This window comes from Cardiocondyla obscurior, linkage group LG22 (assembly GCF_019399895.1).
Source record: "Cardiocondyla obscurior isolate alpha-2009 linkage group LG22, Cobs3.1, whole genome shotgun sequence".
Classification (NCBI taxonomy): Eukaryota; Metazoa; Arthropoda; class Insecta; order Hymenoptera; family Formicidae; genus Cardiocondyla; species Cardiocondyla obscurior.
This window is the reverse complement of record NC_091885.1, coordinates 2,812,021-2,838,044: the sequence shown is the minus strand read 5'-3', so window position 1 is coordinate 2,838,044 and position 26,024 is coordinate 2,812,021. Positions and strand designations below refer to the sequence as shown.

The 26,024-nt window shown below is 42.0% G+C and overlaps 2 protein-coding genes across 7 annotated transcripts in view; one reads left to right on the top strand and one right to left on the bottom strand.

Moving 5' to 3' along the window:
• Positions 1-26,024, top strand: part of LOC139111004 (RING-box protein 2-like) — a 33,372-nt gene that overhangs the window by 745 nt on the left and 6,603 nt on the right. The gene's annotated exons all lie outside the window — the stretch shown is intronic.
• Positions 521-25,188, bottom strand: LOC139110995 (facilitated trehalose transporter Tret1). Of its 5 annotated transcripts, XM_070670999.1 has the most exons (8): positions 20,407-21,808; positions 15,191-15,236; positions 9,515-9,949; positions 6,993-7,115; positions 5,137-5,260; positions 4,693-4,866; positions 4,121-4,509; positions 521-3,985 (listed from the first exon to the last, which is right to left on the bottom strand). In XM_070670999.1, exons 2-8 carry the CDS (start codon positions 15,227-15,229, stop codon positions 3,404-3,406), a joined length of 1,866 nt encoding a protein of 621 aa, XP_070527100.1. In that variant the 5' UTR covers positions 15,230-15,236; positions 20,407-21,808; the 3' UTR covers positions 521-3,403. The 5 variants fall into 5 exon arrangements, with proteins under 5 accessions (XP_070527100.1, XP_070527102.1, XP_070527099.1 ...); XM_070671001.1 differs by lacking the exons at positions 15,191-15,236; positions 20,407-21,808 and adding an exon at positions 24,839-25,188; XM_070670998.1 differs by lacking the exon at positions 15,191-15,236.

The window sequence follows — 26,024 nt, the reverse complement described above, 5'->3', positions numbered from 1 at the left end:
TAAATATTAGTTTGTTTTAATTTACCTCGAATGATAATTCTCATTCGCAACGTCATTCTGCCTTTTTAAAAAAATCATTTATTAAGTGACAACAGTAAGATGACGTCACGAATGAGAATTATCTGAGTTTTGGGGTAAATGGAAAGCAAGTTGATAGATTTCACATTGTTCTTACGTCGTGTTAATCAGAATTATTACGACACTTGTGCAATAAGAATCAGTTTATTTCTATGTGCCTTCTAAAAAGAAAGTAGTCGGCTAACTGTAACAGCGATTACAATAATTGATCGTAACTTACTTAGATTTTTATTGAGAATATTTTATCATATCAAAGACCATAATTATTGAACATCTTACAAATGTTATTAGTTGCCTTTGAAGCAAAGATTAAAAATGATTGAATGTAAGATATATTTGAAGCGATACTCTATGTTCTACATCAAAGAAGCTGGTACTTCTTTTTAATTGTTAACGCTCGTGCGAAATAATTTACGGGTGGGGTTGAATATTAAAACAACAATTTAACATAAATGTATGCCATTTATTTAAGATAATCTTAAAATTATACCATGTAATAACTTACATATTACTCGTAAACTTAACGTGAGTATTAAATTATCAAAAATATTCCGCCATCTTCATTGTGCTTTGGCAAATAGCTTATGAATAAGCGGCAGGTATTACGTATAACAGCAACAAATATAAACAGTAAATTGCGAGAAATGAAGAAATGCCATGATTGATCGTTGTACTACAAAAGAGAGTAATAACGTACTTTTTTTTTTTTTAATCTTTTTTTTCTTTCTTTTTTTTTTCTTTTTTTTCTTTTTCATCCTCGTATAAAACAAGGTATTGTGCACTTATTGCTTTATATATTAGAGTGAAATCGTACATTGGACCTTGCGCGATCGCGAAAGAATCTCCTCGGAACGGTCTTTTCACTCGCGGCGCACGGCTTTAATTCGGATTCGTTCGGTGAACGTTAAAAACTATGTGCGCCGCAAACAACGCTATTCAACATGCGAAACGGGGAAAAAGACACTAAGAAAAATATTCCGCGTGACATTTTATCATTCTTACATCTCTATCTTTAATCGGGATCGCTAATGGAATCCTACGGTTCGGACGCACGCAACTACAAGCACACTCTGATAAACTTATAAAAACGTATACTCGTGATTTTTAACGCTCTAACGTATTCGTCAGTTGTTCGTTCTGATATGCATTTAGTTTTCACCGCGCCTGAGCAGGCTGTGGAGCGCGTCCGGTCGACAAAAATGTAATATACATTAAATATTGGATACAATTTATGGAACGCTAACATTTTGTACCGATAGCGCACGTTGTCGCTATTCTTTTAATTGTCTAAAGTCTTTTTTTTTTTTTTCTTTTTCTTTTTTCTTCTTTCTTTTTTTCGTCAAATGTACGTGGAATTATACACAGTATAATTCTCTTTATGATCTTCCATGATTAAGTGTTTGATAAAAAGCATTTTATATACACACACGCACACACATTATATATACTATATATATATCTCTCTATTAATAACATTTAAGTAAAATAGTTCTTTTATAATATCTTTCGTGTAATAATGTGCCAGCAAATTAGTTCCCTATTACATTACTCGACCGGAAGCACTCGTTAGATGCCTGGCGCAGTTTTTATCCTAACTTTCGAACATAGGCGACTTGACTGCTACTCTACATTTGTCCTGAGGCTTCCCTCCAATGCTTCGCTTTCGTAATTTCTTAAGGGATTCATCCCGACTTTATAACTAACTCGACTACGCTCTCAGTTTTCCTCAATCTCTCACTTTGGAGAATAAAAATATATATATATATATATATATGTAAATCTGCCATATATCGCAACGCTTAAAATATCGTCTGACTCGTACAATACATTTAAAATCACATCCCATATTGACGCAGCCCGTCTGACACAGAGCGTTGTTTGTTTAACACGAAGATTACGATAATACGCGATTGATTAATCGGGCTGCTGGAATCGTACCGTCTCACTTGCGGTCAATTTTTTATTATTTTTTAAAAAATTCCTTTTTTCTTTTTTTCAACGTTAATTAATCGCAATCGTGGTTCAATCGTCCTCTCCTCTATAAAATTCCCGTTCACCGTTCCGCTTCGAAAGAAGAAAAAGGCAATAGAAAAATAATTATTTAATCGATCACGATTGAAGTTAACGAGGACGAACCTCGAACGTGGACAGTCGCCGCACAAATCTCCGACTATTTACACTTTACAACTAGACGAGAACATGATCTTAACAGTTATTGTCGCATGAGATATTCGCCCCTGTTCGAAAGACCGGCTTTTTGGTCGGCGTATAACATATATATTTATAAGTACATACATATTACGCGTGCACTGAACTATGCGACACCACAGCCCCACGCAAATTGCGTCGTTACACGTGCGCTATAAAATAAAATAATAAAAAAAAAAAAAAAAAAAAAGGATAACGAAAAAGGAAAGAGCAAACGCGCGCGACGCGCGCTGATCTACGCGTACGTATCTAACGACAGTATTATCCGTTACATTCTAATAGAGCAGTATCAATTTGAGGTAGGCTCTGCAGGACTGTCGGAAGTAATAAAAACAATTGCAACTACACACCTAGTCAACAGCTGATAGTCACATATCGCGCCATTTCCGCGGTGGGAAAGCGTAACACCTTCGTATCCTACGAAGCTAATTAATCGGCCTCGCAGTTTAGATACTCGTTGGCACCAACTCGCCAGCTCCGATTCTCGCGTTGGACGTGAATCAGATCGAAGTCAAAAATCCGTCAGTCACGGCACACGAAGCTAATTATTGAAGAAGCGAAGACAACGTTCCCCTCCTATTTTTTTTTCTTTTTTTTTCTTATGTTATAAAACTATTTGCTTGAAAGTACAATCGAGGTATTAGCTTGCCTTAACTTTTTTTTTTTTTTTTTTTTTTTAAATCCGATTTTCTCAAGCTTTGAAAAGAGATTGTTTAGTCTTTCGATCGACAGAACTCTTCTTCGTTTAAAGAGATATGAATCTTACGAGAAGCGCCTTTGCCCGTGTTTTTTACTACTCAGATCTAGAAATTCCATTATTCGTTCTTCACCAGTTTGTCTCCAAACCGCTCTTGCTCCATTAAACCACGTTGCAATGCGCAGATTTCGCAAGAGCGAGTCGAAGAACGCGAAAGTTAAGAGCAGAGAACAGTCAGGGAGGAAGAACGGCTACGTTTCCCTTTACACATAGAGAGATATAACTTCGAGCTCGACTTCCCTTTTTAAGGAAAAGCACCTGCGGGGAGGGGAATCTTTCCCTTAGGACACTATAAAGAAATCTACTTCTTACTCAAATTAACTTTTTCGTCGACGCGAGGCGCGATCGGGTGTCTCGCGGCTAGCACGACATCGGCGTCGGCTTCATGTTGGCGACCGCGCTCATTCGCCTGGTAGGGCCGGTGAACTTCTTTTCGATCTCTTCGAGCGACCTACCGCGTGTCTCCGGTACGCTGACGAGCACGAATACAAAGCCCACCACGACGATGACGCCGAACATCCAGAAGGTGCCGTGCGCGCCGATCACCCCGATGACGTCCTCGAAAGTCTTGGTCACGATGAAGGTGCACATCCAGTTGAAGCTGGTCGCGATGCTCGCGGCGGAGCCGCGGATCTTGGCGGGCAGAATCTCGCCCATCATCAGCCAGGGAATGGGCCCGAAGCCCAGGGAGAAGCCTATGACGTACACGATGAGACTGACCAAGGGCAGCCAGCCGAAGGCCGTCACGTCTGCGCCCAACGATTTAACGTAGAAGAATCCACCGAGAGCGAAGAGAGTCACGGCCATTAACACGGCGCTTATGTACAGCAGCATCTTCCTGCCCAGCTTGTCGATCACGGACGCGGCGATGAAGGTGGATATAAAGTTCACGATGCCGATTATTATGGTCGACAGATTTTCATCGATCGTGCTACCAGCGTCCTGAAAGAAATAAGCGCGACGTCGGCCGGTTATTACGTGCTGATCTATGCCGCGAAACTTGGGGGATATTAATTTTATTGCGTTTTTATTTTCGCGACTCGTTTAGGAATTAAATAAATGGAGTTGCGTGCGTACCTGGAAGATTTGTACCGTGTAGAATATCACCGCGTTGATGCCGGACATTTGCTGGAACAGCATCAGTCCCAAAGAAATGAGGAGAGGCACGAGATGCTTGCTCTTCGATAATTCCGACAGCGTGTTTTGAGAAGTGTTTCGCTCGCTCTCGATATATTCCTGATTCATTTTCTCGATCAGAGTCAGCTCGTCCGTTATATCGGTGTCCTTGCCGCGTAGCCATTGAAGGGACTTGCGGGACATCTTTGTCTTCCCTTTAGAGACGTACCATCTAGGTGTCTCCGGAATTACGAACATTAGAATCAAAAATGGTATTGGCAGAGTCGCTCCCAGCAGCGCCAGATTTCTCCAGTCCAGATACATGCCCGCCGTAAAGCACAGTAATATTCCTGCGTGTCGAAACGAAGCTTCATAAGTCGGCGGAACATAATTAACGAAGAATAAAATATAACGCTTAAATTTCATATTAATTAGGAAAAAAAAAAAAAAAGAGCAAAAAAAAATTAATATTTAATATTTATTTATATTCATTTTTATTGATAATATTTTGGACAATCTCCCGTCTTACTTACCGGTGTTACCAAAAGCGGTGGGCATTAAGCCAAGAGTACCGCGCACTTCTGCCTGTATCGTTTCGCCTAAGTACACGGGCAACGCCAGGGAGGCAACACCCACGGCGAAGCCGCACAACGCGCGTCCAGTTAATATCATCGGGATATTTCCGGCCATCGCAATTAAAAGCCACGCTGTAACAAACGGATATTACGTCATTTGCGTAATACGAACCCGCTGCTTACGCGCAGCGCAAGAATTCAGAGTAATAAGTAATGAAAATTAAAAGAAAAAGGGTGCACTTGCTTAATTAAATTCCGCTGAATAATATAAAATGGCTTGATGGAAGATGTGCCGGAATTTGCACAATGCTTATTTAATTGGCTCGCTTACTATATCTCGGACATATATGTGTGTCATTGCAAAAGGTTTTCTCGCGTCCGTGCACGCTTCGATAATCTCACCTGCGATAAATGGAAATGCCGTGGCGAGTATGGTCTTTTTTCTTCCTATATATTCGATGAGCGGGCCTCCAGCGATACCGCCGACGAGTGCGCTCAATGGCATAAGCGACCCAACCCACATACCCTGCAATATAACATTAAAAATACGGTCATATAATTCATAAAATTGCAGTGGTTTTCCGGAAAAACTTTGAGGCAACGTTATCGTTTAATTTTTAACTGACAATTAATTTATTGATCGCATGTCAGACCAGCGAGTAGGCTCGAGGGTGTAATATATAATATTATTTTAACATAAATTATTTTGCGTACCCTAGACATCGCTCTGAAAATTACTACCGGTTGTAGAACATGAAACGATTCGGGATAAGATTAGAAACAATTTAGGTCGATATATCATGATGATAGTCGCGGAACGACAGCTCTCGATTGTTTTAAATTCGTCGTTCGAATAACAATTCTGTATATGCAATCCGTACTGCTGGCCGCTGATAGCTTTATTCATCGCGGGTCCTTCGAATACAAATAAGGTCGGAAAGCCGCAAAATGCCAAGGAAAAGAATTGCGAAGGGCGTACGTTGATCATTTTGGTCGTCCGTTCGTGGTCGTGAGCTTCAAGTTAATTAAGTTACCGCGGCGTAGAAACGCGAGGGATTACGAAATCTTTATTACGACCGGCGGAATCGTGCGTGCAAAATATATTGCGAGAACGTACGAACGTTTTCTTGAACGGTTCCCTTTTTGTTCTCAAACGTGTTCTCGAAAAGGCTCCCCGAAATACAATACGTACGATACGTACGTGTCGCGGCTGAATCTCGCCCGGAATTCAATCGCGGAAGCGTTTTATTTATGCTTGTCTACATATCTGGACTTAATTTCCGACATCGTCACAATGTTGAGGCCTTACAGAACGGTGGCGTGTCCGGCAAAACGGCCAATCGCGTTCGCGACCACTGGGGCACAACGGCTCCTTCGCCAATACGATCGCAATCAGGTCATCGTGCCCCTGACCAGGCACCAATGACGCACTTGAGGTTAAATTTTTAATTATCCATTGACCCTTCGAGCAACGAAGGCCGTACCTTCCTTTCCATACGCACGCGTGCCTCGCAATAAATTTACTAGTGACGCATTACGTCGCTTGTCATCGGCGCCTCAGCTTCGACTTCCACTTCTATCGATCCACGGCTTGGCCGCGCTACCCGTAAACAATTCCGCCGGACTTTTCCTTGACATCGTGAATTTAATTAAAAATCTTTTCAAGTCGGGACGCTGAAACGCGCCAGCGCGCGCCACCCTTCGATATCTGCCCGCGAGCTGGACCAAGACCACCCGATTGACATTCACCGGGGCATCGATCGGGGACGGTTTTTAACAACTAATAAAACATTCACGTAGATATGAAACACATTCACTGACCGGAATACAAATCAGCCTGCCGGGACGATTATTGAAAAGAGTTACGTCTGCCGAGGTACGAGTCGTGAATACATAGTTCCGGCTAAACGAATAACGCGCGTAATTGTCAGTGGATGTTCAAGGAACCGTGTCCGATTCTCACAATTTTCCACGTACGATTAAAATCGAATCCTCCGTATCGCTTTACAGTCGAGTGTAAAAATCGCGATTGCTCGCGTGCTTTGAATTTATTTTTCGAAAATATTGATCGCAAATCGACCTTTTTTTCTGGCTTCCACAAATTTAATAAATCGAGGTTTAGCAATAGATGTAAGAATGCAAAGAGTGATGCCCGATCTCTTGTGCAATGAGTCCTCAACGCGAGGCCGAGTCCTCGGTAGGACCTCGGAGGAGTGAGCGAGCTAGTCCATATAAAAGATATTAATTACTAGACTCACCATCTGCTTGGTGACTTCAAAATTTGTCGAGTTGCTCCGCATAGATACCAACGCTGGCGACGTGTAGGAAGACGAATAGCCGACCTGCATCGAGCCCAGTGATACTGTTAACGCAGCCAATATCTGCAAAAAAAAAAATTTTAACGTAAAAAATACACGAAAATTGAAATGTGAGCTTTAACTTCTAGATACATTAAATTAGAAAAAAAAAGACTCTAAGAAAATTAATAATGATCGCAGTACATATATCAGAGCACGTTTAATCGGCGAGGCAAATTATCGAACAAATACAGGAATAAATATAAAAATTTTTCACGTAGAGAGATAGCTTTTCTTAAATGTTCACCGCGTTCTTTCGTAAATTTTAATATAAATTATACATACGTCGTGGTTATGCGTTCTTTACCCACGCGCCTTTTGTTTACACAGCATCTAAACCTAATCTAATTACACATAATCAAAATAGATTGAGATATTGAAGAAAAACGAGATTCCTAATAATTTGATTGGTACTCGGTCAATTGTCACAACCATGTCGTTTGCGTCATAGAAATTGCATCGAAAAACATTGCAATGCTCGTATGGAAAATGCCTCTGTTACCTTCGTAATTTTTATACATCGACGTACGGGTCTCCGGGAGATTTTCCGCGAATAGGAAAACGCGCGAGGGAAAAGAATACGTGAAAAGTCTCGCTTTGAAACTTTTTTTTTACCTGAGTGATCGTGCATTTCGCAGCCGGCGCGTTCACCGGCAGCTCGATATCTACATAAGTATCCGCTCGCAGGAGGATCTTCATGATCGCGGATAGGTGAGAGTGCTCGGGATGAGAGATAAGTTCACTCGAACGCGGGCACTGTTTATTAGAGATCGATCGGGTATTGATTTGACTTGATCAACGAGCCAGGCACCGACCCAGCCGATCGCGCACTGACACGAATGGAAGTTTTTCGATGTCACGGTATAATATACAAGCAAGCTATTGACACTTGTGGACCGTGGTGATCTTATATAGAGAGCGCAATGCTGGGGGCCGGACATCCCCCTCTCTCTCTCCCGTTCGAGCCACGTCGTTGTGAACTTCGTAGATTTACTTCTCCCTGGCGCATATTGGATAATCGCAGATATACGTCGATTTGAAAAGACGCCTTCGTTTCGCGCTTTTGAAGCGACTCGGGATTTTAATTCCGCGGCCGAGGGGGATGAAGGGGGGGACACGGTGTCCCCACAACGCGCCTTTGCGTCACGATTCTCCGGGGCACTTTAAACCGCAATGTGTAATAACAACCGCGGCTTGTGCGCGCTTAACTTGAAAACCGTGAGTGGGCTGATCTGCAATCTCGCTTCGAGAAAATATTGCGAGTCCTAATCTGTGAGTCGTGTCGAGTAAATCTTAAAAAACGATAAGTCAGGATATAAAACGCGAGGCGCAAAACATAAACGTAAAGAGGATACGTAAAATGCACGATGGTAATTTTCCATTAACTCCTCGTCGTATTTCAGACGTCTGCTTCACTTTCTAGATTTTATAATTTATTACTATTATTTCTATTTTTTTTTTTTTTTTTTGTTATGCAATATCGGGTTTTCCTTCGCCAAAGCGATGATAATTTTATTATTAATTGTTTCTTCCTCCGTCTACGACGTCACTGAACAGTTACAATTTAAAGCTCTCCTGAAAGCGAGATTGTAGATTTGCATTGACGTCTTCTGAAGAGCAGCCCCCTTGTTTTGCCGTTATCAGACGCACAATGAGGCATTAGAAAGAGCACTTTGAACAACAAACAGCTATGCACGAGCGATGAATGACTTATTGCATCGTGGACACCTAGCGATGTAATAAAGTGAACTTGAACTGCCTCGTCGTGCCTCTTCGTAAAATTGTCCGGGCACACGCTCAATTTTTTTTTTTTTTTTAATTTCTCATTAATTATTACGAAATTTGCAGAAATTACAATTAAAAAAAATATTTAATTTAATCCATTCAGTTTAATTCGCTCGTGATTTTGTAATTTTTTTTTCCTAATTTTACTTAAATATCGATCCGTAATCGTTTTCATTTCTATATCTATGCGAGAAACTTTTTCGACGGATCATATCGTGTGGTCGTACTACTGTAAATCGGTCACGCGTTCCTTAATTCCAATAGTTTATTCTCAAGAGTACGGCTCCCAGCAATAAAAAGAGAGAGAAAAAAAATTCTTATTTAGTAAACCCGACTAATCTATGATAATTGAATGTATTGTATTCCAACCGTAACTTAACCGCACGTAGTTTGCGAAATAAACATCCTTGTATCATATTCTCGCCTGCACATAGGCAACGCTGATATTTCGTCCCGACGATACGAGCGAAACCAACTTCGCGCATTATCTTTCTTCAAAAGGAATTATTTTACACAAATATAATGCAGTCAAATATTTTTTTTTTAATTCGATAAAAATTGTCCCGGCGATATTTTCCTTGATGAACGAAGGTTTTCGCATTTGATAAGAAAATTAAAAAGTTTTTGTAGAAACTTACCTGAGCGGTGAATCGAAGCCAGGATGGCTTGGATTCCTTTTGGAATTGCGAGGGCGGTAGTCGGATGGGTTCTTGCGAGTCTTTCGGTGATTTTTGGGGTTCCATGATGACGATCTGTTCGCTCGAATCTAGCAGGGGATCTAGCTGCTTGTAATCGACTTCTTGGTCCTTGTTGAGCGGATCGTAGATCCGCGACCTGTTTAGGGTCTTTTGGTGGTTGTTCCTCAAATTTTCGGCATAGTAGTGATTGGACTTGGCCTTGCCAGCGTCGCCGGAATAGTACCTCTTCTCGGTAATGAGAGCGGTCTGGCTGTTGAAGGGACTGGTGTTCGTCACGAGGGTAGCGTTCGACGAACAGTCTAGGGTGGACCCAGAACTCGTCGGCGAGGAACTGATCGGAGATACCCTCGGGTATTTCGGCAAAACGCTGCGCTCCTGAAATTCAATATTTTAATTCGTCTCAACATTGTATCAAAATCTAGATTTTTTTTTTTTAATTGCGACGAGACATACAGACACCGTGGTAAATTAAACAGAAATTATTGACGAGTAGGATGCTTCTGAGAAAATAGAATGTATCGAGCAGGAAGTCTTGATTATTAGTTTCGTTCGAAGGCAATATTTTTTTATTTATTAAAAAAATATTAAATTAAAAATATTTTAGAAATCTTATTTAAGAATGTATGAAAATGAGCAAGTTGAAACCGGAGATATCTGCACAAAATGAATCGAACTGGACATTACCAGACTTCGACTGTGTTCCTCTTCGCGATAAAGTTTTACGCGCAGTAAACAGATTACATTAATAATGAACATCATTTTAGAGCAAACACTTTGCGTAATATTAAAAATAATAAGAAAATAAAGAAAGTTGCCCATTTCAGACGAATGCGAAAGTCTCGCCTTAAAATTTACTCTTTTTTTTTTAACTATTTTTTTATTTGTTCTTCCTGTTTGCCATTTTTCGAAAAAAAGTTGATTAAAGAAATAAAAAAATATATAATTAAAAAAAAAGTACAGTAATTATGTTATGTGAAAGAATAATTGATACAACAATTTTATCTAAGTGATATAATTCAAGTGCAAAAATACATTCGTGCTTTAGAGAAGTTTTTTTTTTTCTTTCACGACACATTTACCTACTTGCTTAGCACAGAAGTCACTTATAAGAATTCAGAAAATCACCGATTACTTTTGCAAGAAAAAAAAAAAAAAAAAAAAAAATTAAAATAAAAAAAAAATGTGTCCACTAATAAATAAACTGTACACTAAAAAAACACCGGATGCAATGAGATAAGAAGATATGAAAGTTGTAAGATGTGACGAGTAAATAGAATGAATAAAACCGTGTTACCGATCGCGGAGGAACGGACGTCCGTTTGTTCGCTCGGCTACTCAGTCGAAGGGATGAAACATTCAAGTTGGACTATTTATACTGCTTTGAAGAATTACTTTATCAGAAATTGCGGTGAAAATACGCCAGTGGAGAGGGAGCCGAATCGTACAAAGGGAGAAAAATCGAGTGCGAACAACGTCTGCATTGGCAGAGCGAGCAAGAACAAAATGTATAAAAAAAAGTGTCATTATCGAACCAATGACGAAAAGCCCGCGGCAAAGAACCAAGCAGCGGTGATCCCCAGTCGGAGATTAGACGTGACATTTTTACCCCGTACGATAACCCACCGTGAACTCCATCGTTGACGACGAGTAACGCGGCTTTCGCGAATGTTTCTTTACTTCATCTTGACGCAAAGTGATACGTGCGATAAAACACGATTGCGCGATTCAATCTTAAAACCAAGATCTCGCAGCCACCACCTTCGATCACCAGAAAAAATCAAATAGATTTTTTTTTTTTTCTCTTTTTTCTTCTTTTTCTTGTTCTTCCTCCTTTTCGTACGTTCTGCTTGTAGTCTCATTTAACGAGTTGCGTTCGTAGGAACATCAAATTTCTGCCGCAGGTATTATACATGTCAAATAGAGAAGCATCACCTTTATTCACGAACGATCACAATTGCAGGTCCTTCTTGTCATTCCCCTCGAAATTTCGATATGTAGTTAATTTAATCACATCTTTTACCGTGTCCCGTCGGTCGTTTGACTAACAATAGGTCGTTGGGATCAAATTATTATGTAGACACTTGATTTTCGTGCTCCGTATATTGAAGGCGAGGTGTTGTTATATTTTAAGCCGCTCTACTTGAAGGTTGAACGGTGATGTGGATTATTACACCGTACAACGATCGAACGAATACAAAAATCGACCTAGGGGACAATTCGAGGTTCTGTCCGAGAAAGCGTAAGCCATTGCCTGTGGTGTGGGTGTGTGATACGATGTTTCGTATCACATCGGCGTAACAATTGTGTCGAAAAATCGTCTGTTTATCCCGCGGCCATCACGTGCCTCTTACATGCGAAGTAAAGTTCATACACATGTACGATATGAACTCTGACGTCTTGGTGGAAAGCCGAGCGCCGACGTAGCGTCAGCTTGTTCTTTGAAATTCGAGTCTGTGTGGGTTACTCGCACATTAAAATGCTTTAATATGTAACACCGGCTTGTAAAAAAAAAAAAATTATATATATATATATATATGCGTAGGTCATGTAATTACGCCAATTACGTAGGCTTGATAATTACCGCCGTTCTTCGGCATGTCTTTCAGAAATCAGCACAATCTTGTAATAAACGATTGACCCCTACTGTCCTCAAGGCAAACCGTCGCGATTTTAAAAAAATGTTATATCTGTTTGTTGAAAAATGTCTTCGACGATTAAACTTTAACCTGAAATGTGATTGAATTACAATAGCGACTGTCGATCAGACAACATAAGTTACTTTCCTAGCCGCGCAACAATTTTTTTTTTTTTTTTTTCTTTGACGAAAGATGAGTATTACCTTCAACTTTCGGCTCGAGATTACCGTATTTGAATCGAGGCGTCGACAGTTGTTCGTATTTTATATTTTTATTACTGTCGCAAAAGTAAAATAAGTGTAATATACTGAAACTTTTATTCCCACTTGGAAGTCTCGTTTTCCTGATCGTTTCATGGGTAGTATCGCAACGGTAATAATAAATTATATGAACAATTAAATCCGCGAAGAAAAACGTTAGATAACCGAGAGTCATTAAATCTATTAAATCAACGATAATTCTTAGATACGAATCAATCGCCGTTATCTAATAAATATGTCACCGAAGAATTAATTACGTTAAGATCGCGTATGAAGAAATTCGCTGGTTATATTTGAAAAAACCCCACGCGATCGCAAGTAATTTCCGTCACGATCGATTGAATCAACTGCGGCACGATTTGATTGACTTTTACGACTGTTGATTGAGGGAAGCTCTGCCGCGAACCGCTTCCGTGTAAAATATTAAATAAAATTCCTTCCAAATCGTGTAATCTTGCCAAGCGTAGTGCAGGCCTTGTAATTAATAACTGATTAAAAATATATATATATAAATGTTGAAATAAAATAAAAGACGCGCGAGAGATACGAAAATGAAGATAAGAGAAAAATTAAGATAAGAAAAATTTACGCGGCTAACAAATAATGCCATTCTTTTGTTTTTGTTTTTTTTTTCTTTTTTTATATTGTACACAGTATTTTTACGGACGCCTATAAAAAATTAGTACTCGCGGTTTATGTAACACATGTCCAAGTTCGATTCTTACAAGTCCCACTCTTCTGTCAACCAATCGGAAGAGAATACATTTCGCTCTCGACAATGTAACTACGCCATGTAATTTTCGTCACGCGATCAAACGCTAATCAGCCTTACAAGTCTAGAGGGCACGTTTCGTAACATGAAATATGTTGTTACGTCGAAGTCATGCACAGTGTATAATTCATCGTTGACCGTCTGCGCGAGTAAAAATCAATTACTCCGTTATATTCCATTCCGATCTGAAGCATCGAAAGTGAATGCATGACTAAGCTTCGCTTCTGCATCCGATCGATTGCAGCGTCTTGTAATTTCGCGTGAATTTCACGGAAGCTACGTGGAACGTTCGACTGATTCAATAATTCGGTCCCGCCTTCGACTGGCCATTCCGCGAAAATTTATTTCCCGATCTATAAATATCATCCCTTTGTAATTTTTGTGCGCTTTGGAAAAGGGCGATTCGATCCGAAAGGCGATTCTCCGCGGATATCTCTCGAACGGTGCGTTGATAATTTTTTCGCGGCGGTTTCGGATCGACGATTTCCGGATGAACGGTGGCGGGAAATTTTCCGGGTAACCTTGGACGCGAGTCTTCAACCACGTTGCGTAAGTCTCGGCCGACAAGTATCTCGGCATGAGATTGCTAATTTCTTTCTAAATCAGCCCACGCGAAATATTTTTAGTGCTTCCCAACGTAGGTCTTTCGTATAAACGACGCTATTTCTGTATCTCGTGGACGTGTGCCAGAGTGGTACATTTTCGTTCGATTAGTGGACTGATGATTCGTCATCAAGTTCGGGGCGCAACAACGTGCATTTCTCTCCGGCCTTTTAATCTCGGTAATGCTTCTCAAATAAACCTGATAATGAAAATTACTCTGCTATCTACGTTCGCATTACAAGATCGTTAAAAGCTAATAATTTTGTCAATCTACATTGTCACCGTTAATCAAATAATTATACTAATTGCATAATATTTTATAGATAACGTCTACGATTTTGTAGATAAAGATATCTTATCTCTGATCGTGAAGGCGAAAAAATTTCAAAGTTATTAAACAATTGTGAATCGGTAATAAAAATCGAGCAGCAAACATTTTTCGAGGGAACGAAGTAGCGTGTTTGAAAATGACAAGATCGTGGCTTAAGTCGATTGGAGGCATTGGCGCATTCATTTAATAAACGTCAACATTAAATAATAAAAAAAAAAAAAAAAAAAAAGTTTAATAGCAGGGCAAATGATTCACGCGGTTTCCAAGATCGCGACGCGTCGCGATAACGTCTCGTATATCTTTAAGAGCTCATAGTTGTTTGCTGGAATCTGTGGTTTTGTATTCTATTCTTTAATACGCGTACGACGGCTGCGGTGCGACCACGTGTCGCGTGAATAAAAGCGTGACAGTGAGGAGCGCGGCACGTGCTCAGAAGTCATTTTTTAATTACACACATTGTTGAAAAAAGAAAAAAAAAATATATATATATATATATTTTGCTCTACTGTTATTCTCGTACAATGTGCACATCTTTTCGCGACGCACGTATTTCGCCCGTTAATGCGTTCTGGATGAATAACATTGACAAGTGCAAAGATGCTTCGACTTGGCAGAGTGCTCTTCTAAAATAGTTCGTAGAAGAAAGTAAAAAGAAAGATAATGAATGTGACGAGCGATAAAAATTGGAGTTTCAACGCGCTGCGCGAACGAGATCTTTTATTTTTGTTTCGCAAATTCTTTCAACGTCTGGGTTTACTTATAAGATTTGAGGCGCGGTTCGATCGATCCCTGACATTGAAGGGGTGATAATTATCGAGCGCAATTCTCCCTTTCTCTCGCGTTCGATTAGACTCGCTCGTTCGCGCGACGCACTGGCCACGGAGTGACCAGCATCCCTTGCTTTCTCGCAACGGGCGGATGAGATTCGTCGCTGTTTTGTGGGGTGATTTGAGTGGAAAAAAGAAAAAGAAGATAGAATTGCTTTTGGACACTTTAAAGCAATGGTGGACGTACCGGCGACGTGGGCACTTGCGTCGTTCGTTGCTGATGCATTTCAGCGCTGCGTCCGTGAGACAATTAACGTGAAAATAAGTAATCGACTGCATTTCTCACGTCGGCTTGGCCGGAATATATTATTTCGCGTCAGGCGGCATGGTGGAGGGGTGGCAAGAATTAGTTGAGAATGATAGTGACGATAGTGCATCTCCCGCGCGGTATCTCCGACAGCGACGATTTTCGCTCGCGATTTACGGCGTGTTATCTGTGCGTTATCGGGAGGCGTGCAAAAATCCCATTGCTATTTCCCCATTTCGGAATGCTCGGAAAGGTACGGCGGAATTAGTTGCGGCGCACATGAAGTCATAGTGCGATCCACCTGTTCCGGGTGGAAAGAGGGGGATGGGGGGAAAGGTTGCAGCCGCGTGTAGTTTGAATGCGCGCGAGTTATCTGCGAGCATCGGGAAAGATAAGGCGGAAGATGCTGGCGTTGGAGGTTTCTGCATAATGAAAATGATCATTCGTGGTTTGGATGCTCGAAACGTCGACAGGCGTGACACGGTAATCGGGGTCGTTTCACGTGCAACATTTCCTGCATCGTAGAATGAAGGTGCAGAGAACGCAGATCGATAGGTGTGACAGTATGAGGTATTGTTTCAGGGATTATTTCTCTCTCTCTTTCTCTCTCTCTTTCTTTCTCGTTTAATACGCATTTTTAAACATAATTAATTAAAAATAATTTTTTTTTTCGACTTAGATGTTCGTTATTCAATTTAATTATAATTTTCTTTAACCCGTGTGATTGTTGCAAACGCGGCGTCGATTTTATCTCGAAAATGCAAATATTTTATCGAATTTTATCGCGTCTCTGTTTATTATTATTTTCTTATTAATTAAATCTTATCAACGTTGGCCCCTATTGCGCGAGGAGCAGCAACCCGGTTTGCATTCGAGTATGAGTCTCGACGCGCTTAGTTTGTACCGATCAAGCCAGCAGGAAAGTGTGGATACGAATATATGGAATTATTCTTTTAACGTCAACCAAGTCGGCAACACGCCAGCGGCCGTGGGAATTTTATCGACTGGTTTATCGATTGCTGTTTTAGACAATATTTAATTAAATCCAACATTATCTCATTCGCGCTTCGAATCGTGAATAATTTTTCGGCGATTAAAAATCTAAACGAACGTGCAGCTCAACACACTCATTATGTGAATATCATACTTCCTGCATTCGCTCGATCCTTCAGTCCAGCTGACCTGCAAAGAGTTCATTGGACTTTTCGCAGCTCGGTTCGAATAATTCTATTTCTTTTTATTATTATTATTATTTTTTTTTTTAAATATACTTTTCTTTCTTTCGGTTTCATTGAAGCGAACGAAACTCTGTGTGCGACAGCACGCACGTCTGTTATTCACGACAAAGTATCCGCCAGGTTTTTCCGGTCGTCCTTGATATTTCAGAGACATTGATTGCGAGACGCCGCGCGGTATAAAAATCGCCAAGCGAATTTAATTTTGCCTGCGCCTCGGCACCGTCGATTTTCGCCTACCTCCGACCGATCGGTAATGTACAAACGGTAATTAGATAAATCGCAATCGAAAGACGATAACGCTTTAACGATAGCTCTGTCTGTCAACTCGCACATCGCGCCACGTGAAACGCGGGAGCGGGATCCGAGCAGTTTCGAGAGTTAATGATAAAGTCGGATTTTTATCGTCAAATGGTTTTATTGATGCTTTCTATCAATATTACAAATGTGTATGAGATGAAAGAAAAGAAAAGGACGGAAAGAGTATCGATACTTTCGTTAATATTGTCTTTGCAGCACTTTCAATACGCTGCTAGCAAAAAGAAAAAAGAAAAATATCGCTACACGAAGTCACATCTAATTTAAATTGATTTAATTAAATTAATCAAGATCAAACAAGTGAGCGATGAATACGAATAGTAAAATAGTTTCGAATATTTATGAAAAATCTTTGCTTTGTAGAGACATTTGCGAATAAAGAAATTAAGCTTCTCGATAATTTATAATTAATCACTGAGCTCTAATTGTTCTCACTTGTTAAACGAAACGTAAAAAATTTTAATATCAATGGTGTTTCGTTTTTATTCGTTATCACTGGAAAAGTTACAGCGAGTATTACATAAGCAGTGGAAAACTTTTATAATAGATTTCTGGAAGTGATTCTTGATAAGTTTTTTTTTTTTTTTCCATTTAATGTTATCGATACTTCTTTTCCGATATAAACCCACAATGAATATGTTTTCTTCCGATAAGTCAGGTATCGATATTTTTCGTTCGATATCCTGATCCTGAGGTAGATAAGCACTGAGCCATCCAGAAGGTGATCTATGAACATAACGATCGATTATTCAATCCCAACACAGAGCGCACGATAGATCTTTCTGATGAGTGATGATTCTGCGGAATATCAATGTTGGTGCCGCTACAACAAGAACAGATCTGGGCAATTATTATTTACAGCACGAAATAAAAGAATTAAAAAAAAAAGTAAAAAAAAGAAAAAAAAAGAAAAGAAAAAGAACAATGTTGCAAATTTTTAACATTTTAATTATGAAAAGTAACTATGGAAGTAAAATCATATATATATATAAATTAAAGAAGTAAATTATACATACACATGTACATATGTACATTTATGTATATATATTTACATAAATTATTACTTTACATTAATTAAAATAATATTACTGGTAAGTTTCTTCAAAAGCAGTTATTACTACAATTGTTATTATGCTATTGTTACGGCATTAATAATCAAATTTTAATTTAGTTGCCAATTAATCGATTCGCCACTGACTTCTTTACTCAATTTAAATGGAAATTAATTAGGAAATTATTTGCAAAGTTATTTGACAACAGATCGATTAAAGTGCAAAAGGATTTTATTAAAAATCAAATGGCAAACGGTATCAATTTGAACACACATAATCACGCTCATCAAATAAGATTAATTCCGTCTAAATAGAACGGCCGGTAGAATTTAACATAAAGCCCAGGACCGATCGGCAGACTTGATTTCAGATTCGATTTAATTTAGCCATTCCACTTTACGCAAATTAGCCGGAATTTAGTTTTTGGCAGGCCCGCGTTTATCTCTACCCGGCGTAAATGCGACGCAAAATGATTTTATCTCTCGTCTATTTTTAAACCGCCCATTCAGGATGTCCGCGAACTCGAATGTTGGCTCCAGATAACATATGCCCGATGTAATAAAAAAAAAAAAAACAAAAAAGAAAGAAAGAAAGAAAAAAAAGCTCGCTAATTAAGGAATAAAGTTCCTTTTTTTCGGAAGTATCAAAAAAAGCAGCGCTTTCGCACTCTTTCGTTATCGCCGATAAAACCGAGTGCTCGACGATCTGACGCTTTCGAAAATTTTCTCGGTCATTCCCTCGATCCGTTACGTAACTGCTCGCACCACCACACCCTGTACATACGCCCTGAAAAAAAATTCACGATAATCGATGCGATTTCATCTACAGATTGCGGATCCCTATCTTCCGCGATGAACGCGGTGGTGCTCGATGAATAGACGCGGCGATCGGTAGGCACGCGTATGGTCGGTCGCCGCGTACCCAGTAGATTATTTAACATATCGAGTCGCGCGGCTCGTCTTTTTCCTTCCGGCATTGTAATAATTCGGCAGAAATGCGGCGCACGCCGTATCACTCGGATGAGCGACTTATTATAGTATCAGCCGGCCTTAGTGCGCGCGCATGGCGATCGATATTTTCGCGAGGTGACCAACGATGCACGGGGCTGCACGCGACCATCAGCTATGTGCGGACCAGTGAAAACCGTCGTGGATCACGAAATAACTGTGGACCCGAAACGACGGGTCTCTCTCTCTCTCTCTTTCTCTTTCGAGCCGGATTTCGCGCGACTTGGCCGTGCTACGCCTTTCCCTCCGGGGCCCGAAACCGGTAATGGTCTCTCTTTGGCGAGGCGAGGATCTCAAGGCGCCACAAAGATGAACGAGGCAACATTCGCGGCTTTTGAAATCAAAACGAACGGGAACCTCCGGTTTCTGGGCTACGCACTTGTCCGCGACATATTTTTTTCTTTTCTTTTTTTTTTTTCTTTTTTTTTCAACGAGACGAAATTCGACAGGTAACGCAAAGGCTTTCTTCGCGCAGCGGAGTCCGTAATGTTTTCAGATCGCTTCGACTGATACCTTAGATTTCGGCGTTTTCTTCATTGCGAGAGCACGTAACGTGACGTAACCCGGCGCGCTCGAGATCTCGATCGAGAGAGGATCTAAGGCCGTGACTTTCCGAGCCGTCGTCGCGATTCCCGGGCGTTAAATATAGACCCTTTCGATGTCGCGGACCTCGCGGGAATTGCAGACGCGAGGGCAGTTAGGGAGAGATCGAGCGGGGATCGAGAATGCGCGCACGGGACGAGCCGAAGGCGGTAAAAGCTCTCGACGCGCCGACATATAAAACGGCCGAGATCTCGCGGGGGACCTTTCCACCTTGCGGAAAACGAAGATGAGCCAAGGAAGTCACCTTGCGATCGTACGGAAGGGTACAAAGGGAGAGATTCGCAGTCCGCAACTTAGCTTCGAACGGGAACGAGTTTCGGTCGCACGCGCAATACTTTTTCCCTTGTTTGCAATTCGCGTTTCTGAATCGAGAAAAATGTCCATGCCGCGATTACCGTCTCGGTAATCTCGGGCTGCGTAAGAAGTACGAGAACTTGAGCCGACTTCGTTAGACAAACACCCGAACTTGAGAGGGAGAAAAGGGAGCAGAGCGAAAGAAAGAAAAAAAGAGAAAGAGGGAGGGAGGGAGGTGCAGGTGACACGGAGGAACGGAAAGAGAGAAAAAAAGAGAGAAAGAGTGAGAGAATGGGCTGGGAAAAGAGAGCCGTGCAGTTGGAAAGCCGTGAAAAAACTTCACCGTGAAGGCGACTGGCGTCTGCCGCCGGTGCAATGGAAATTTCCACCGGCTAGGGGTGGGGAAGCGGTGGGCGCTGGAGGAGACAGCGTACGGCAAGAGATAGAGAGAGAAAGAGAACGAGCGAGTGAGTGAGTGAGTGAGTGAGTGATTGAGTGAACGAGGGTGACCGTCGGGTGCACCGAAGAGGAGGACGGACGGCGGCCGGCTTTTTGCCGTGGAAACCGGCCGCGGTGAGAAAACCTAGATGAAACGGAGAGACGGCGCAGCCTCCGCCAGCTGGTAGCGGCCGCTTAAGGGGTCTTACCTTCGTTTTCGCGAAGGGCGGCAGACATAGGGGCCATGGCTGCATCATCTGCCTCCTTTGGAAGCCGGGCATCCTGTCGTCGTTTACAGAAGGGAAGGGGAGAGAAATTGACTCTGTGGCTTTTCACACTCTCTCGCGCCGCTCGCAAGCAAGTGCTGGTAACTCCGCGGTGGCTCGTGCGCTTCTCGGTACGATCAGCTGCTGAACGTCGTCCTTGTCGTCGAGGCGCCGTCGCCGGTGTGCGATGGTCGTCGTCGTTAGCTGCCGCTGCAGCCGGGTATTGACGCGCGAGTCTCGGTGGTTTTTTTTTTTTTTTTGGGGGTGGACTTAGCCGTGGGTTATCGTCCGCTTATCTCGCCAAAATACAAGTGTCTCCAACTGCTGCAAAGTCCCTCGCGGGCGACGCCGATGAGGCCGTGGTTGGCCGTCAGCTGTCAGCTGTCAGCTAGGTCGCGCGCGGCGCGTGCAGTTCCTTCTTGCAGTGCGTCTTGGTCGGCCGACGGACGCGTGCGTGGGCGATTCTCTACGCACGCGAACGTTTGCGTCGTGGCTGTTCCACCACACGTGGCTCTGTTGTGACAGTTAGCGCAGGCCCGAATTTACGAAACGTCGTCGTCGTCGTCGTCGTCGTCGCGGTCACGTCCTCAGTTGCTGCGATTGATCTCTCGGACGTGCGCCTCTTCCTCCCCTACGCGCCTTCGATCGATCGCGGTATTCGATACCGTGCCACCGTTTGATGCAGTCCTCGGCCTTCTCCGCGTGCGTGCGTGGGTGGAGGTTTTACGACTCGATGCGTGCCGTGCCGGGCGTACGTGGGACCGGGCGTGTTGCAGGTCGTGGCGTTATCGCCGTCGGGCTTGGTGAACGGTGGACGCGCGCAATTCCTCGGTGCCGCCGTGTGTGTTAACGCACCCTCGTGAAACGTTGCGACGCAGGGAACGATTCGTGCCTAAATGAGACCGCCTCGCGGGCCTCGCCACCCGCCGTCTCGGATCCGCCACCACCACCGCGCACTACGCCGGCTCCGTGCGGTTCCGTGAGTGCAGTATGCACTATATACTGGTCCCGCGGTTGGCTCCTGTTGCTTCTCGGTCGAACTCGTTAAGCTGACAACGGGCGCACGAAGATTTTTCACCACGTGACAAAATTCCTATTCCTTTTCACTGTCTCACACGTATGTAACGCTCTCGGGGCTCTTCCCGCCGGTCGTGGGCGATCTGTTCTATCAGGGACCCCCTTTCGCTTTTGTTTACTTCTCGTCTGCGAGGAAGATTTATCTCCAGAACGATCTCCGGGGTCGCTGACGTGTTCCGCGATTCTCGCTAGGCTTCTACGTCTCCGGCTGGCATGGAAAAGTCTTACGTGTGTTTTGGGGAACTTTGCTAATCGGTTCGGGAGGTTTGTCTCTTATACACACCGCGGTCGGCATAAACCACGCCTCTTCTGCGCGTCCGTAGGGGGAATGCGTTTTCACGCGGGTACGCGGCGTCGCGTCGCCGCGCGGACGCGGACGCGGAGCGGCGCGGCGCGGTGGCGGCGCGGCATGACGCGATATGGCGCGACGCGAATTTATCAGACGGCTCCTCTGCGAGGAGACCTCGTCAATTTCGGTGAACGCGATACGAAAAGCATGACGCTTCTTGCGCCAGGCGGCCGAACGCGCCGCATCGAGTTGCATCAGATTTTGTCATCTACGATCGTTCTCTCCGACGCGAATCAATTTTAATCTCGGGTCAACTCACCCGTCCGTCCCTTTTTCATTTGAAGAATTTAAGCGAGATAAGCATCGGGTTAAGCCGGGGTTGTTAGAGTAGCTTCTTATCGGTTATTTCTCAAATGGAACCACAGGGTTGCGGTGGTCTATCACGATCTTCGGGATTAAATTTCTTTCTTGTACTTTTGACGATATGCGGATTGATTTTTTAATTCTTTTTTATCGTCTACTAATAAATTTTCCACGTTTCGAAATTACCAATTTATCGCCATCGATATTTCAATGATGGGTAATGGCACAAATTAAATAAAAGAAAAAAAAAAAAAAGTATTCTTTAGTACTGCCTGAAAGAGAACACCTGTGTTTATATTAATCGCCTGGAACACATTTTAAAATATTACGTTAATTACGTTACATTTTTCTCGTAGATACAAAGTGCGAAACGTTTTCACGCGCGTAGAAAAAATAAAAAATAAAAAAATGTTAACATAGAATTTGCAGTCTCGAAATTTAGTAAGCTGAAAGGGAAATGTAAGAGTAAAAAAAAAACTGTACTTTCTAAAATTATCGTCGCTTTATTACTCCAGAAAGAGATATGCCTGGTGCTGTAAATAATGAAAATTGATAAAAATGTCATACGGTAAATTCATTTTTAATGGCTTGCATTTATAACGTGATAATGCCTTCGCTATCCAACTATCAAGATCTCTTCGTAGTGTATCGTAACATCAGTAAACGTGTCGTATTTTTCACGCGATAATTTACGTAGATCGAGTCGCGTTGATTCTCTTTCACGTTTATCCCATCTTCATAAATTATACATCGTTAGATACCGATTTTCTTCAAAGCGGTGCCATTCACGTTTACATACTGCGCGATTCCGCCAAACCGCGTGTGAAAAAAAAGAAAAAAAGAAAAAAATTTTTTTTTTTTTTCAATGGCACATAATTAACTCTCAGCCGCGAACGTAGATAATCCGAAACAATGAACAATGTCCACCACAATAAGTCGATTATATGCAAGAACGCTGTGAAATAGAAGGATCGGTTGTCGTAAGTGGAAATCGATGAGATGTGGATCAAATGGTATTCGTCGTATCCCATCGCGATTACGCTCGTCGAGGCAGGTCCAAGCGGCGCAGTCTGCGCGATCGTCCGTGGAAGGTTCGAGACGTTCGACCTCGTTCTACCATATACGTTGCGAGTAGTAGCCGGTCCTGTCTCCGTACACGCTCGCCGGCACGTACGCTTCCACATCCCTGCCGTAGAAGTCTCATGCCCATCTCTTCCTCTCGCCTCTCTAACCGCAGATCCTTTTACATGCCCGCGTATGCAGCGTCCGGCCGACGCCGGACGATCAACGATCTAAACTCTGCTATTGCGGATTTCTTTTCGTCCACTTCTTCCGTTTGACCCTCGAACGGTACCCTATCCCTGGTCCCCTCTATTTCTTTTTTCCGTAGATACACCCGAGGGTCCAGACTCGAGTATTAACTTTGTTTGGTTAACGCGCCGGACATCGAAGACGACAGAGGGAATACTTGAAGTGTTCTTAAAAAATTCTAATTGCTCGAAAATCGCGCTAGATCACCGTCACCCAGTGTTCCATTTGAAAGTCCCCTTATCGCGTTACATCGACTTTCCACGGTTCTTATCGCTCGTGCGCATATCTGTTACATGCACTAGTATTCATTTTTTTTTTATGCGGGTGTATTAATGAATCGAAGACAATTGAAAATTTTTATGCAGAGTAATTGATTCGCGGGTTGTCGAAAAAAAAATTGTTTGCTTTGCTATGCGTTTTATTGTATATTTAAAAATCACTTGTTAATGACGTCTTTTTGTTGTAGTATTTAAAACGTTTTTCTTTTTCTTTCTTTTTTTTTTCTTTTTTTTTGGGCTACATAGATTACGTTAATACGTCATTAGCGGAGAGTGACGTATTGTATTAACAAAAACGAGCGTAAGAGTGTCGGTCAAAGTTCGTTAAACGACACCCGCCCCCACTTTTGTAATGATCCCATTCAAAGAATACATCTCCCGCTCTAATCAGTTCCGTTTGTGGTTCATATCATGTATCGTACTGCGACATGTCACGTTTCGAATATTATGAGTTAAATGCACGTACAGCGTAGGAGAGAAAGAGAGAGATTTGCCCTATTAATTACACCTCAAAACATTTTCTGCGACATATTAATATTAGTATCAATGTGAAAGTTCTTCACAGTCGGATGTTTACCGCGTACGGAACGAAAACGTATCGGAGCGATAAATCGATTTACTGCTAGGCAATTAAAAAAAAAAAAAAAAGACTTAAAGTACAGTGTTATTGACAATGCTTAGCTACATTTTTTTTTTTTCTTTTTTTGTACAAAGCAGACATGTTGCAATACTGGAGAACGTATCGAGTAGATAAATCTTATTCATGAGCCGGTGTACTCGTGCTAATATTTTCACGAAAAATATTGCATGAAGATACCAACGGGAATAGTTACGTGTGATAATGAAAACGATGCTGATGTAAGAAATAGTCAGGCCAGCACACACGTGCTCTCGTAAGGTTTATTGCCACTTACAAAAAAAAAAAAAAAAAAAAAAAAAACAAAATAATTAAAAAAAGAATTATGTTTAAGAACTTGAATACATTGCGGATAAATTATCGCGCGTTAATACGACATATCGAACGCTTAACGAAATGTTCGGATAGAAAAGCTCTTACCATCTTTTTCCCCTCGAAGCAAGGTGATCTCGGTTAAATTAGGCACAGTGCCGGTGATTTGACGTTGCGGAATTAAATGTTTCGTGACGCCGGGAGAACGTTTCTCGTTATTAGCGGAAAAGGAACGAGCTCGGTCTATCTCGTCGTCGTTACTACTGCGTACTATGCAAAGCACACTACGCAAAGCACACTTCTAAAGTAACCACACAACGCATCCCGATAAGGTATTCATATTCATTCGTTTTGCATTTCCCACTTTTAAGCGCGTTTACGTCAGCGCGATCTACGCAACGTTGATCCGAAAAATTTCTAATGCTTTGGCGGCGAGATTGCGTCGTGCTTGTCACTTAAACGCGACACCGAGGAGCTTTTATTTGCCAGCTCTCACGAGCTCTTTGCTTTGAAATCAAATTTTAGCCTGCCTGCCGAGGAAACGAATTCTCCCTTTGAATTTTTTTTCATATCTGTTAACACTCGGATTCGGAAATTGAGTTATACCCCGTCGGAAGCAGCCGGGAGATACGCGAGGGGGTATTTTAAGTTGACTTTGATAAAATCCAGCAGTCTTTTTCGGTTAATGCGTTTGTAACTGCCTGTCTCTCGGATGAAGTTAAATAAATTGATTGGCGTAAGTGGTATTACGCTGTTTAAAACGCTTTATCGAAATATTTTACGTTCAATAATCTGTGCTGTTTAACTTATACGTCGAGCGAAGTTTGCATATGCGCGAAGCTCAACGGGATCCATATTCTTGTTTAAACATTGAGCGCGGAAGCGACGTCGAGTACGAATCCGCAGCTGCGAGACGATATATTGTCAACTGCGAGATAGTATTGCCGTGATAAAATTGAAAACTGCGTAAAAAAAAATAATTTTACCCTAAAATTCAATATATAATAAATGTACAAAGAGCGATAATTTCGTTTTGCCTCATTTTACTGTCTAATTTACGATCTTTCTTTTTAACGCGATGGACTTTTTATTCGTCGCGACGCGCGAAGGGTCTCGATAAAAATTAAACGAGTCCGTAGCGTTTTCATTCTGAATATCTGAAATTTCTTGCCGCGGGAACGCTAGAACGACAGCGAGATAAATGTACAATAGCACACGATCTTCACAAACGAACGTCACATGTGGATATTCGCCTGTTTGCCGCCGCGAGCTGCAAGGTGTTTTAGTATCTCGT